Source organism: Halyomorpha halys, unplaced genomic scaffold (assembly GCF_000696795.3).
Source record: "Halyomorpha halys isolate HHAL.00 unplaced genomic scaffold, Hhal_1.1 Scaffold962.1, whole genome shotgun sequence".
Taxonomy (NCBI): Eukaryota; Metazoa; Arthropoda; class Insecta; order Hemiptera; family Pentatomidae; genus Halyomorpha; species Halyomorpha halys.
Window position 1 is genome coordinate 254,953 of NW_027109643.1, and position 13,724 is coordinate 268,676.

General features: G+C 33.3%; 1 protein-coding gene across 1 annotated transcript in view; it reads left to right on the top strand.

Annotated features, from left to right (window-relative positions):
• The window catches only part of LOC106687424 (uncharacterized), a 64,777-nt gene that overhangs the window by 49,097 nt on the left and 1,956 nt on the right, over positions 1–13,724 (top strand). The window contains exons 3-4 of the mRNA XM_014431304.1: positions 11,666–11,875; positions 13,047–13,297. Of these exons, the coding sequence (XP_014286790.1) occupies positions 11,666–11,875; positions 13,047–13,297 (461 nt within the window). The remainder of the gene's footprint in view (positions 1–11,665; positions 11,876–13,046; positions 13,298–13,724) is intronic.

Here is a 13,724-nt window from a genome sequence, read left to right on the forward strand (position 1 = left end):
AAATAATTAATTATGATACTAAATCGTCACTCGAGCTCTTAGATGTAATTTTAATACTATTAGTTTCTGAAATGAACTATTATTTTTTAATGGAATTTTTTTTTTCGGAGTTAGGCTTGTCAAAGGTTAAGAGTCGAATATCTCGTTTATTCTTCATATAAGACAGTATTTCTTAATAATACAACATGAAAATGTCCTGAATCATGAGGTCAGAATATGCACATATGCCCATATAAAACTATTGTTTCGATATTTTTAAAAAACTGTACTTAAATTTCAAAGAAAAGTTTTAATGAAATTACCTATCATTTTACTATCCATTCTAGTAAAAAAAAGATGATTGTTTCTACGAAAAGAAATAAATGTAAATTGCTCAGTCGCTGAAAGATTGGAGACAATCTCGACCGGCGAAAGCGAGATTATCCCTGGATTATAATTGCAAATGTCTGTCGTTTTTGGAGGTGAACTATAATAGCACTGTCAAACTAAAATTATAGTTCACTAAAGTTTGAGATCGGACCAAATAGAGGATGCCTAACAGCAGTTCCTCATTCCTAGCCTTGAGGATAGATCACTTCGAGGTCTAACAGTTTTTGAATATTAAATGTGTATCTCCACAGAATGTATTAAGGCATTACACAATGATTTTTTAAATATTGTTATTTTTCAGTTACATTGATGATGTCTTAAAGAATATTGAAGGAGTTATTATGGACTTCACTTCACCTTTTAAATTTTCACCACCATCAGTTAAATGCTGATGTTTCCTAATAATCCGAATAAAATATCTTCTGTAAAGGTGTTGGGACTCTTCTGCTCTAAAACCGTTATGGGCCACGAGTTGCGATCTCGCTGTCGAGACGTGAACCACAGCAAGCATCCCACAAACATCGTATTTTGAAATATGTATAGTTCCTTGTAAATACTTGAATTATTTAAGTATAATAACAACTTCGCATGTTGTAGTATTGTTACATGTTTTATTTGAATAAATAAGCATTACAATATCTTGTGATCCACTGAAAGCTAACTAACCTCTTATAGGTAGCATCTCTCGATAGCGTGAATATAGGGAGCGCGGTAGCCACGGGGTAAAGCGTGTGGCTACTAACTCCAAGAAACTGAGTTCGAATCCGGCAGGGCAGGAAATTGTTTTCTGTTACACTTTAGCCGTGAGTCAACTACTGTGGGTTCTGGAGCCCTCCTGTGGTCCACCCAGGCTCTTAAATTTGGTACCCTTAATTGGGTATAAATCTGGCGGTCGATCGTGATTCTGACCAAATCACCTCCTTGCAAAACTGTGGGTCTAGTAACAGTACTTCATTACAAAGTACTGAACCCCTGAACCTTCATGAATTGTAGCGGTAAAGATTTTTTTTTTTAAGTTTGAATATCCCCACCAGGGATTTCTCATCCTTAGGAGACAGTGAGTAATAATGCAAGTATTGAATCAGTATATTTTATTAGTTATGTTTGGAAGTGTATATGGTACTTTTATTTCACTTCTAATGTCCATTGACACTTAAATTAAAGTTAGTTTAATTTATTATTAAGTAGTTCCTGACGTTTATCTTTGTAGGAGTAGTAGTTTTTATGATATTTTTGACAAAATTAATTCCCAAAATATTAATTTCTAGTTGTTCGGATAGAATGTTTGATTTTGAAAAAATATATTTCTGGAACCATTTGAACAATATGATGTACATATGTCAACTATCACTCAAAATAAGGGTAATAAGATACATCTTTCTAGGGATAGTAGTTTTTATGATATTCGTATATAAATATAAATTTTGCACATGCAAATTTGTTCGAACAACTATAAATCACTTTATTTTAGCATATATCATGAAAAATAAAAGTTGTAAAATACTTTACAGTCCATTAAACTAGCTTTGAGAATTTGAGAATAGACATCAAATGGTTTTTGAGTTGTAGATTTCTCAAACAAAATTCACTTACTACTGATCTTTCAACACATATTTTTAATGAAATTTTGCTTTAATAAGCTATGTCTCGAATATTATTGAACGTAAATAGCTCATATTCTAGAAAATTTACTCTACTTTAAATGAGTTCTTTTGGGTTTTCTATTGTGCGTAGTTTCAATGATATAGAGCTCCGAATGAAAAATTAATTTTTTTTAACGTTTTGAAACAGCAGCCATTTATTATTCCCCATAGGTAGCTATGCTTGACAGATTCATCAATTTCGACTAGTAATTATACGTAGTTTTCATTAAAGTAATAAAAAAGTGGGGTGAAATAACTACTTTTTTTATCCTCTTGGGCTTTTGTGCTATAACCTGTATGAACAGGCATTGTCGAAGCTTTCTGATGTGAAGCACCTCACCTTAGGTTTCTTAATTCATTATTAATTGCCTACAGGTTTATTTATCCTAATGAAATTTTTGTTTTTGACCGTTTTGAAGCGAGGATAAGTAGAGATTATGAGACAGAGTGTAGTTCAGAATAATTAAGACCCAAAAAGGAGTCTCGGCAGAAACATTTAAGGTAATGTGAAAATTTAATATCATTAATAAAAAAAAACAGAACATTGTGCAATTTTCAGAACTTCTCTAAAGCTTCCGAGATCAATTTATTGTTCCCATTTGCTAGACTATATTCCTTTTCATAATTTCGACTTGTGCATACCCACAAGCGGATTGGACAAAGAATATTATCACTGCTATAAAATTTTTAGGTGATTTGCTCATCCTTCATTTAATCTAAAAGAAATTTCAGGTTATTATAGCACATCAGTTTTAAGAAAGACAAAAAAAGGAAACAAATAAATTGTTTTTATGTTTCCGAATGAAACTGAAACATTCCACCGCGATCCCTTGCTCGTACACATTTGACTTGATCCCATTTATTAAGAACAGATGCTTCTATCCAAGCTACAAAGCCACACGATGTCTGTAAATGATTCCAAATATCGCTTTACTAACAAAAAGTTAATGTTTACAAAACTAAGAAAATCACTCGGATCTTATTCATAACAAAAGTTATAATGAAGCTCGATTTAACAGCTCTAAAATTTATTCCCAATTAGTTAAGATATTAAAATTGAGATAAGCTTAACGGAGATATGGGGGCGGGTCAGGCAATAATATGCGCCCACATGAGTTACAGTTACATTTGTTTTGATACGCTGGACTTTCACAAACCGTTTATTATTATTTTTTTTATTTCAGGAGAACAAGTAATGTAAAATATAAAGTTCGTGTTTAGCTAGGCTCCCTCTAAAATATGTAAATGCAAAATGACAAAACTTTCTAGACAAAAAACCTCTATGTACAGAATAGTAATCTTTTGTCTTGATCGTTGGCGTTGTTGTTATTGAATTAAAAAAAATCCGTTATCTTTTCTCTCAGCTTGTTAATATCTGATGAAGGAATACTGGTAAAATTCGAGTTTTTGGAGTTATCGAAAGTCAATATAAGAAAAGGTTACTCAATAACCTAAAATTAAATTACAACAAAGGATCAAGCTTATAGGATCACTCTTCTCATTCTGTTCCGTTACATTTCATTACTTATTGTGACATAGCTGACATTTTTTCCCCAAAAAATAATGTTTTTAACAGCAGGATAGAATTCAAAAAGTACTCGGTCAATTTTCCTCATAATTATTATTATGCCTAAGATTTCAAGTATTCTGACCATGAGCGTCAAGTTCACAGAGACCAAGAACATAAAAAGTGCTACAGCCAAATAAGACTGGAAAATAAAAAAACAGCACAACTTCGGTGTGTCTGTTACAATCTATCTGTCAAAAGCTAAGGATACACTATTAATTTTCAAACCGATCCGTTTGACAGATCAGGTGATTATCTCATGCGGAAGAATGCGGCCCATGAGCACAGTACCTGAAGGTAAGATGGAGGTAGGTCCTCAAAATGATAAGGCAATATTGGATTTCTGAGACAAAGAAATTGGCTTTCGTTATGTGTTACCTTGTGCCTCAGGCACGCCATTGGAACAAATAAATTATAGAGGTGAGAACAGTACTTGGCAATGGCTGGCTGGAATATATGAGATCCCGTACAAGGGTAGGGTTCGATAAACAGCCACTGGAGAACATTATTTGGATGTCTGCGAAGCCATTAATAACCTACATAGTAATTAGTATAACTTGTTAACATTAGTCCTTGGAGTGTTTACAAAACCACACCCGTATGGTGTCTCGTATGGTACCCAATAAGGACATGTCCAGAAATGTTTCAAATCTTGTTGACTGATATATAATTAGAAGTAATAAGTTGTTGAACTGTTTACAATGAGTTAAACTCCAAAATATTTGAAATATTTCTGAGAAAGTTTCCTGGGTAATTGGCAGATTCCTGAAAGTGTCCTGCATTGGATTTTTAGAAAAACCTGATGGTAGGGCTTGATTCTGATATCATCCATATTTATAGGTGTTGTTGAAGAAACATAATTCTTTGTTAAGTACCGAACACAAGGATCACCAGAATTGTGGAAGAACAGACTGTTTTTATAAAGATAATCAAATAACTAAAAAAGTAGCATTCTCTGGAAAACTACAACAGTATTTATTAGGTATCGTTATTGATGACAGACCATCACACTTTGATCTCCATACAAAAATCTGGCAAAACGGACCTAAAAAAGATTCAGTTCAGTTTTTTTTTTTTAAAACCATTCTTCTATATTGTCAGAGAAATTGTATTGAGTTCACATTAAGAGGTCAAATTACTATATCCTTTTTAGTAAGCTTACATGAATAATCAACAAGATGCAGATAACAATGGATACAGAGGATCATCGATGGTGGAGGAACATCTATTAGCGTTACAGAAAGGAATAAACAAGGATGTAAAAAGACCAAAGAAATTCTTGCTCCTATCACCTGTCGCTCGGAAATATTTCGTAGATTTAAGAGATTACAACATAGAGAGAGATTATAGTTCATTTTTATTCAAGACTGATCTACATCACTGTAATAAGGCCAATCTGGACATATGGAGTTGGGCTTTGGGGCTCCACTAAACCTTCGAATTCCTCTCGTATTCAATCCTTACAATCCAAAATCCTTCGTAAAATCCTCAATGCTCATTACTTTGTCACAAATAAAATCATACATAAAGACCTTAATGTTCCCTATGTAACTGATCTAGCCCGAACCAGATATCACTCCTTTCATTATAAACTCTCTAGCCACTCAATCCCCCTAGTTTCTAATCTTGCATCCTCTTCCATTCCTGAAAATCCTCCGAGGCTCCTGAAAAGAAGATGGCCACGAGACCAGCTAATGTAAAATGTCATTAGAGTGCTACCAATGGGTAGTTTCTCTACACGCCTGTAACACTCCAATTTAACTTAGATCAGATTTACTAAATGTATTATAATGTACAGTTCTAAATAGCAATAAATAAATATTTAAAAAAAAAATTTTTGTATTCACGTCTCCTAAGACATGGTTCATAATGCCAGACCACATAAAATAATGAGAGTTGCTGTGGAGAAGAGTAGCTATGAAATCAAAAGGAGAAAGAGTTAAGGTTGGTTTGTCATAGTTAAGATAATGCAATCGCAAAACGAAAATATCAGATGGTTATGGCATCGGGAATGGAACGTAAAATAAAAAACAGAAAACAGAGTTTAATACGGTAAGATGAAATGGAAGAAAGTGAAATTACAACCGAGAAGAACATTCTTTGGCCATAGAGGAATAGGTCGAGAAAAATCTTTGAAAATGTACCACAAAGTACTTTTAAAAGCCATTGATTCCTTTGGGCCAATAGTGGCATATATAATTTCTGAGAGTATTATTGTTGTAGACACAAGCTATCAGCTAATTTCCAATTACAATGAAGTCTGTTGTTCGTTTAGAATTTTTAATTAATAAGTTTCAGAAAAGATTTTTGAGATTGCGAAAACGTCAAAATGGAACAATACCAGACAGCAAAATTTACTGGCATGTAACTTCACCTTTGTACTGATCGTCTATTTAAGGTAATAACTTACGAAGGTTTTATTATTTTTCGACTATCTATAAAAACCAATAATGAAAAAATTATAATCGATATCAAATAGAAGGTAAGTGAATCAGATATCGATGAAAGACAACAGAACGCTTTTCAAAAAAGAAAGAACGGGATCTGATGATAAACCAGTTTAAAAAAAGAAGTCAAGAGGATCTGGCCTGAGTTCATAAAAAAGAAGAAACTACTTGACCGGATCAGGATCCGGAAAGACTTATTTTAGAATCGATTAGACCTTTCCTTATCGATGGCTTTTAGTATTGTGAAGGCACAGTGACGTTTTGTCAGCGTGAGCGGCACCCTCGGCCTGTTAGGCTTCCTTCCTCAACAAAAAGGAATTGGTGATTCCGTTTACACATTCTGTAGTAATAAATTGAAGTTTATGGATTTTAAGCTGCCATAACAACAAAACCTATTCCTGACGATGTTCTTGATCTTGAAATATGGCAGGAAAAACAGTTCTTGAATATTAAATACAATTTATAGACACCTAATATATTCAGTGCGAGTATAATTTTATTTTTAGATAATATTTATTCCTAAGAGGAAATAATATTTTCTATAATTTTGTAATATAGTTAAAGTATGTAAAAGAATAATTTTTATTTGATTTAGGGAAATGCTTCATACGAACAGAGTTGAATTTAATAAGCTAAAAAACCATACCGAACTTAAATTAAAAAAAAAGCACTAGTGTGGTATTTTACCTTCATTATTTTTTTTAAATAGATGAAAATTGATTGTTTCATTAATTAACTGTGAAACATTATGGGGTGGAAAAAAAATCCAAGACAAGTCCAGTTCATTCACATACAAATTTTCCACCATCCAACAAGGGATTGTTATCTGTTACACTGTAGTCGTGAGTCAACCCTGTGGGTTCTGGAGGTCTCCTGGGGTCCACCCGGCCTCATGAATTGGGTAAAAATCTGGCGTTCGATTGATTCTGACCAAATCACCTCCATGCACAACCGTTGGTCTAGTAACGTAGTAAAGTACTGCACCCATAACCCTTCATGGGTTGTAGAGGTACAGATTTTAATTTTTTTAACGAGAGAAGGCTTCGTAACTAACTGACATTGCGAAATGGGACAGGTTAAACATTAATTTTTTTAGTGAAAATTCGTATTTGCGTGTTTTTGAGGACGCAAAAAACGTATCTGAATAGGTTTTTCTGGGCAAAATACTTTTTGGCCTTCTATAAAAGAAGTAATTTTTCTACTATTACTAAAACTTCAAGACGATGTCACTAATCTGTTCAAAACTTGGTAAGCGTTTATAACTGTCTAAACTGCATTATACATATTGTTTCTCCATAAACAAGTTAGAACCGGAGATATAAAATAAAATGTTTCAAAACTTGTTCTTGGGTTGTAACTGCTTTTTCTCAGATTAAAAATCTAAAAGATTTAAGCAGTTGTAGTTACTTTTGATTTGGTTAATATTCTGAGGAATTATGAATTTATTTCAGAAATTCGAGACATCGGCAGAAAAAAAGAAAAATATATCCTCAAAAAATTCCTAATTCTTGATTAATATCAAAATTCGTACTAAGGGCTTTAAAATACCTAAAAAAAAATACTCATTCCTGAAAAGAATTATCTTGGTCTACTTTAATTTTTTATATAAATAAACTCATTTAATGCAATAAACAAACTTTTTCTCATTCTACTACAAAAAAAAAAATGTATGTAATAACCTATAAATACATGCAGAGGAAAATTTGAATACGATAAATAAAAAATTTCTAAAATTACATAAAATATATTTTTTTTCTAAGCTCCTATGGAAACAATTCTCGTGTCTAATATTTTTTGAACTAGTATCACCAAAAAATGTTTCATTGAAATCGGTGATCTGGTTGTTAGTTTTGTGAGGTTGTGAATGTGCGTAATTCTGCGATAAACAAAACAAAAACAGAAGTGGAATAAAAGAGTTGAGAATCGCAAATGGCACTTCTCTTAAATCAACTTCATTTACATAAAGATTTGCCTTCCTACAACTCAATTTTGACGGAAGGAAATTAATTTCAAACTAAGTTTTGGGCATTCTTCGAGGAAATTATTTACACATACTCCTGATGGCTCAGTAATTTCAAAGGTTGGAGCTTCTGAACTGGAAAGAAAGTAACCTATTAAAACTCGCATTAGGATTTTTTTTTATTCTCATTGCCTGACAGCAGAGTTAGGCCTCTTGCACAAAATGAGAACTCAAGCGAGCCGGAAAAAACCTGTCGGGTTTTATGCCGTAGTACGATCCGGAAGAACTTTAGTGCACGATTTCTACCATGCCGGTTTGTCCCGTGCCGTTTGTAGTTCTCTACTATCTACAATGAGTAGAAGGCACTTAATTGCAATTAGGTAAAATGTACCATTTTATCATGTAGTGATCGTCATCCCTAGATGCACTCTATAACGAAAAAAGATGTAAAGCGAGCATTCTTAGATTTTATGTTTATGTAGTATAATGTACGTATATAGTTATATACAGAATTGTGTCGAATGTAACCACGTTAAAACTATTAAAATGCATCACATGGTAAATAATAAATACACATCGAATGCACAAGTACTTATTTAAAAAAAAAAAAATTAATGGTGTTCCTATATATTGTGAAGTAGTACAATAAATAATACTAATATTGTAGATCAATATATATTAGTTATACACTGAAATTAGGAATATAAATATTTATGTAAAGCTAAGTAATCTGTTTTGTTGCCTCTACGCTTAATATACTTCACCATTTGTCAGACATAATTAGACACGACAACGTACAGCGCACTTCTACTACATATAAACAAAACGTATTTCATTTTATAAAAAAGTAGACAAAACTGACCGAGAAGTAGCGGGAGCAAAGACGGTCTCCATTAATCTCCAGGCCCTTCCATTCATTTTACTGAAGAGGATATGTGTACAATGGATTATATATAGGTCCCTTTCTCTACTTCTACGTTAATATTGCGGAAATTCTTTGCATCAAGGCGAATTATTTTTTCCGAGATGTTTATAAATTCTTCACATAGAGAAAATGGTAAAATAGTTGTTCGTAATATGTAGGTTCAAATCTATATGTGCACAAACAAACGCACACAAAAACCCACACACACTTACATACCATAACATAGCACAGAAACACACATACATACTATATATCTAGGAAACCCCCAAAACTATACTAAGGGTTATGAAACTGCTATAAATTGAGAGATTTTAGTTTTGTTTGTATTGTAAACTGAAATTAAGGAGTTTTTGGAAGGAAGGTGATTCAATACTCATAAATTTTATTTGTGGCTCTAGCTGACAAGAGGAGATGTTAGAAGATAAACCATCATTGTTTTGAGACAAGCTTTGGCTGGCCGCTTCAAGATCTGGAGAGGGATACAACTCCAGTGGAGTCCGAAGAGCGACCTACGCGGAGAAAGCCAGCGCCCACCGACCGCCGACTCAGGCCGTCCCACTAGCTTTGCCAACCCATCTATTGCTCTCATAAATATGTAATTGCCCTATTGATTCAGTTTGTCGGATTGGTTATTCTGTTGTGCCAATCTTCGTCGATCGGTTCTTCTTCCTTGCCATTGACGCCATGACCTCCCGGAATAATTCCGTCCTATTTCGTATTCATGGCCTCTTGAGTTATGTTTCCCCTCCAATTAGCCCAAGTCAAAAACAATAGAACTAAATATACGTTCGTTTGTTTTGCCAATTATAGTCTGCCTTTCAGTATTATTTCAGAGTCTGTAACCCATTTTTTTGTGTCTATCAAATCAAAGGGAAGGTTTCATTTATTACCAAGTATTTTATGTACGCTTATTTATGACTAAATACAATTTTTTGTTTATATCCCAAAAACCTAAAGGGCCTAAAGAATTTCTCAATCATCTGATAAAATTAATACAAACCATCTTTACTAACTCTTCAGAAAACGCTGAAAAAAGTTTTTCCCATGCACGTTGGTGATAGACTTCTCCACTTCAGGTACGTTAACACCGAAATGTTACTAGGAAAAAGATAATGCTGTTATTATAAACATTATGATGCCTATTGCTTATCCAGGTCAAAAGTAAAATGTTATTAGCATTGTCTCTAACTAAATACTATTTTAGCCGGTTAGTAGTTAAATGCTATAAACATTTACTATGAATCGGTGTAAACAAAAAATGTCATTAGAAAAAAATATCATCAGCACTAAATGACACTGAGGTTTCGCTGGGTAAAATTGTGAAAAATGTTATTAACATGTTGTTAATGTGCTATTAGCAATGTTATCTTCGGTGTTAAGCCACCTCACTCTACTCACGGTTTTGTCCTGACCTTTCCTTTTAAATCTTATTCTTACAGGCTGCCTTCAGCCAGTTGTTTTCCTGCGATTCAGAATGGATGTACTCGCCAAAACATATTCTCTCATGCATCTATTACCTTCTTCCTTTCCTGATTTTTTTTCAGTAAGCCGTAGGGGCACTTTCTTTTTAGGGATTCGGCACATTACAGAGGAAAACCCTATACACAAGTGAATTAGTCTCCATATAAAATTTTGTGTTCTCTCTGACCAAATTTTTTACTTCTTTTAAAGGATAATTATGATACTGGTAATGGTAAAGGCAGGAACTAGTCCAGCAATTGCCAACCCCTGACGGCTACTTTGAGGTTGCATCGTACTGACTAGAGTGAGTATATCAAAGTATATTGTTTGAGACCACCGAGGCATAAACTTTAACTGCCTTGAATGGGAATTGAACATATGACGTTCTGAACAAGACACTCTCGCTCCAACGATTGTAGAACATGCATCGACTAAGCATAAAGATAATTTGATAGGAATGGCCATTTTACTTTATCCTTCCAAATTTGTCATGAGTTTAAGTAAAAAATACGTTTTTAAATTAATATAATCAGTTCTACATGGATCAAACATAATATTAATCTTAAAATTGAAGATACGGCACAGGTATAGTATCCAGGAATCGATAGCAGTACTTTAATTGGGCACTTTATGTTCAGGATCAGTTTTCTGAAACTATGAGAATCCAGGATCCTTGAATTCGAAATAGGATGTTTCTGATTTGATATTAAATGTTATATAGAATTCCTTTTAAAAAAAGTTGACAGGTGACCTTGCCCCTCTCCCATTATTAAATATCTAGAAAAACTTTATTCAGTTTTAAAACATATTGATTATATTTTGGAATGAACCGAACGAACTGTTTTGGAATTTTGGAAATATTTGTGTTGCAAGGAAAATACATTTAACCATGGGGAATAGAATTTTATAAAATCAATACTGCATCATTTTTACATTAATCCTCAACTTTACACCGAATTTTTATCAAATCACAAGACCCATTATATTTCTAAAATAAAGAAGCAGCCATCTCAAAAAATGACTTTGCCCAGTCTAGACATTAGTCTATTGTTATGCATCATTAATAATATTTCATCCAGAGTTCAAACGAATAGTGATATCCATTCTTAAGATATATATATATTCATCCGAATGAAGATGTAGCCAATAAAAGAGGCTGAAGCGTCCAACACATTGTAGCAACGATTGGAGTAGTTAAATCCACGTTTCAGGACACAGTATCAAAACCTACATTGTCTTAATATGAAATACTTTATTTAGCCTCTAACTTTTAATCTAATTCATTTATTACAGTTACAGATGATGGTTGGCCTTGCGATGGCGGACGGGCGGTTGCCTCTGGCCCTGGTAGGGGAGCGACCCCTATCTGCAGCTAGGGCCCTCGCTGAAGTCCCTCTGGTGCTAGTCCCCAATAATCAGCTGGCTCTCTTCTCCAATGTCCACATCAGCGCTGTCTCCAGGTCACAGCCACTGGTCACCTGTAGCTACAATTCCTACAGCTTGGTGAGTATTTGATACAAAGTAAATAACATCTGGAATCAGGATGGTCCTTTGGGGCAGAACGGTTTGGTTTCGTTGTGTCTTCAACTACGACATCCTAAGTTAAGAAGATGGTCGGTGGTGTGGTAAGCAAATAAACCAACACTTTGCTGGGCTTTCTGAATGAAGAAAAGCTAAAGAATGAACATTAGCTCACAATTAAAAGTTTAATTTCTATTTAAAAAGAATTTAAATTTTGACAACATCTGGACCATCTACAGTCCTGAATTTATCAATTCAAAGGTTTGACCGATGGCTAGATTCTTTGATCTCTTCTTAGATGGCTACCTAAGAATTTTTTATTTGGTTGAGATACTGAGAACCAGACATATGGGTACAAAGCAACTATTAACAAATTAGGCCACTGATGATTTCAGAATTCATTGATGTTTTGTGTTTTTCATTACCAAAGTATAGCGACAAAGAGAGTTGCTGATTTGAGAGTAGAGTTACGATAAGATGGTTCCCTATCTAAGATGGCAAAAAATTTGTTTTTAACAAATTTCATTTAAGGTAAAATTTTATATTGTTTTAAGAAATAAATTATAATTTCTAGTAAGTTGTAAGTATCTTTAGAATAATTTCAGGTTTTGTTATTTTAAGTTATTTGTTATGATATTATTTTTATATTGGTTCATTTCAAGTAGTTATTTTAAGGAAAAATGTCCTAAATCTAATAATTTGAATAAATAAATTAAAAAATAACCAAAAACCACTTAATTCTCATGACATTACTTCATAAACAGTTTATAGTATTAAAATTATAGTAGTTTATAATTTTTATCCTCAGAGCTGCCTTAATTTACATGTTAAGTCTATTATTTTTATTTTATGGCTCAATGTATTAATACCTATAATATTGATGGCTTACTTCACAGTAGTGCTAAGTACATTTCCATTAACTTTAGGAAAAACACAATTAAAGGTTCTCTCTTTTTGGAAAATTACAACTTTTTAATCGATTATTTGACTTAACAGATTTAGTTACAAAATTGAAATCTGTTGATATAAGAGAGAACCTTTAATTTTGTTTTTTCTAAAGTTAGTGGGAATGTATGCAGTACTACTGTGAAGAAAGCCATTGATATATTAAATTATTCAGCAAAATTGCTTATTTTCTCTTTCTGTGATCTAGGATGCTACTCCAGCAGTGCGAGTGATATTGAGACAACCATTGCTAGTACAGACCCCAGAGGCAGCCCTCCCTTTTCCAGTCAGGTTGAGTGTTATTCATGAAGGATTGAGAATGTCACTGCCAGTTGGTGCCCTCATTGCTCCTGTACCAGCACTGTCTGGCCCTCAACTCGTCAGGGTCATGTATGCAGTACCTAGTTCCCCTCTCAGTCTGCACTATCCATACTATTCTCCAGTGCCGTATCCATTTAGGTAATTTACTTTGATATTTATACATCTTATTTAGTAGGAAACTTTTAAAGTCCATGTTCATAAAGCATTTAGTTTATCCTTGAAGGGTGACGATACTTTAATTCTAAGAAGAGAATGTATTACAGGAGGACCCTACATGAATAGGTTGCTAGGTGAACCCCTCCAGACTTCTCTCATATAAATGCCTAATTTTTAGTGAAAACACAACAAAACAAATAAATAATATCACATTTAATAGAGTGATCTCTTGCTAATCTGAACTTATTAAAACCAAATGGATTTGGATTTACCAAACAGGAAACAAAAGGTTACTTATTATCAGGGTAAATAATCTGAAAGTTTCATTTGTTCTGAAATTGAAATCATCTTTTTCAACAGCAAGGTATTGACAATAAGGTTTTATTGAATGTATATACATATATATATA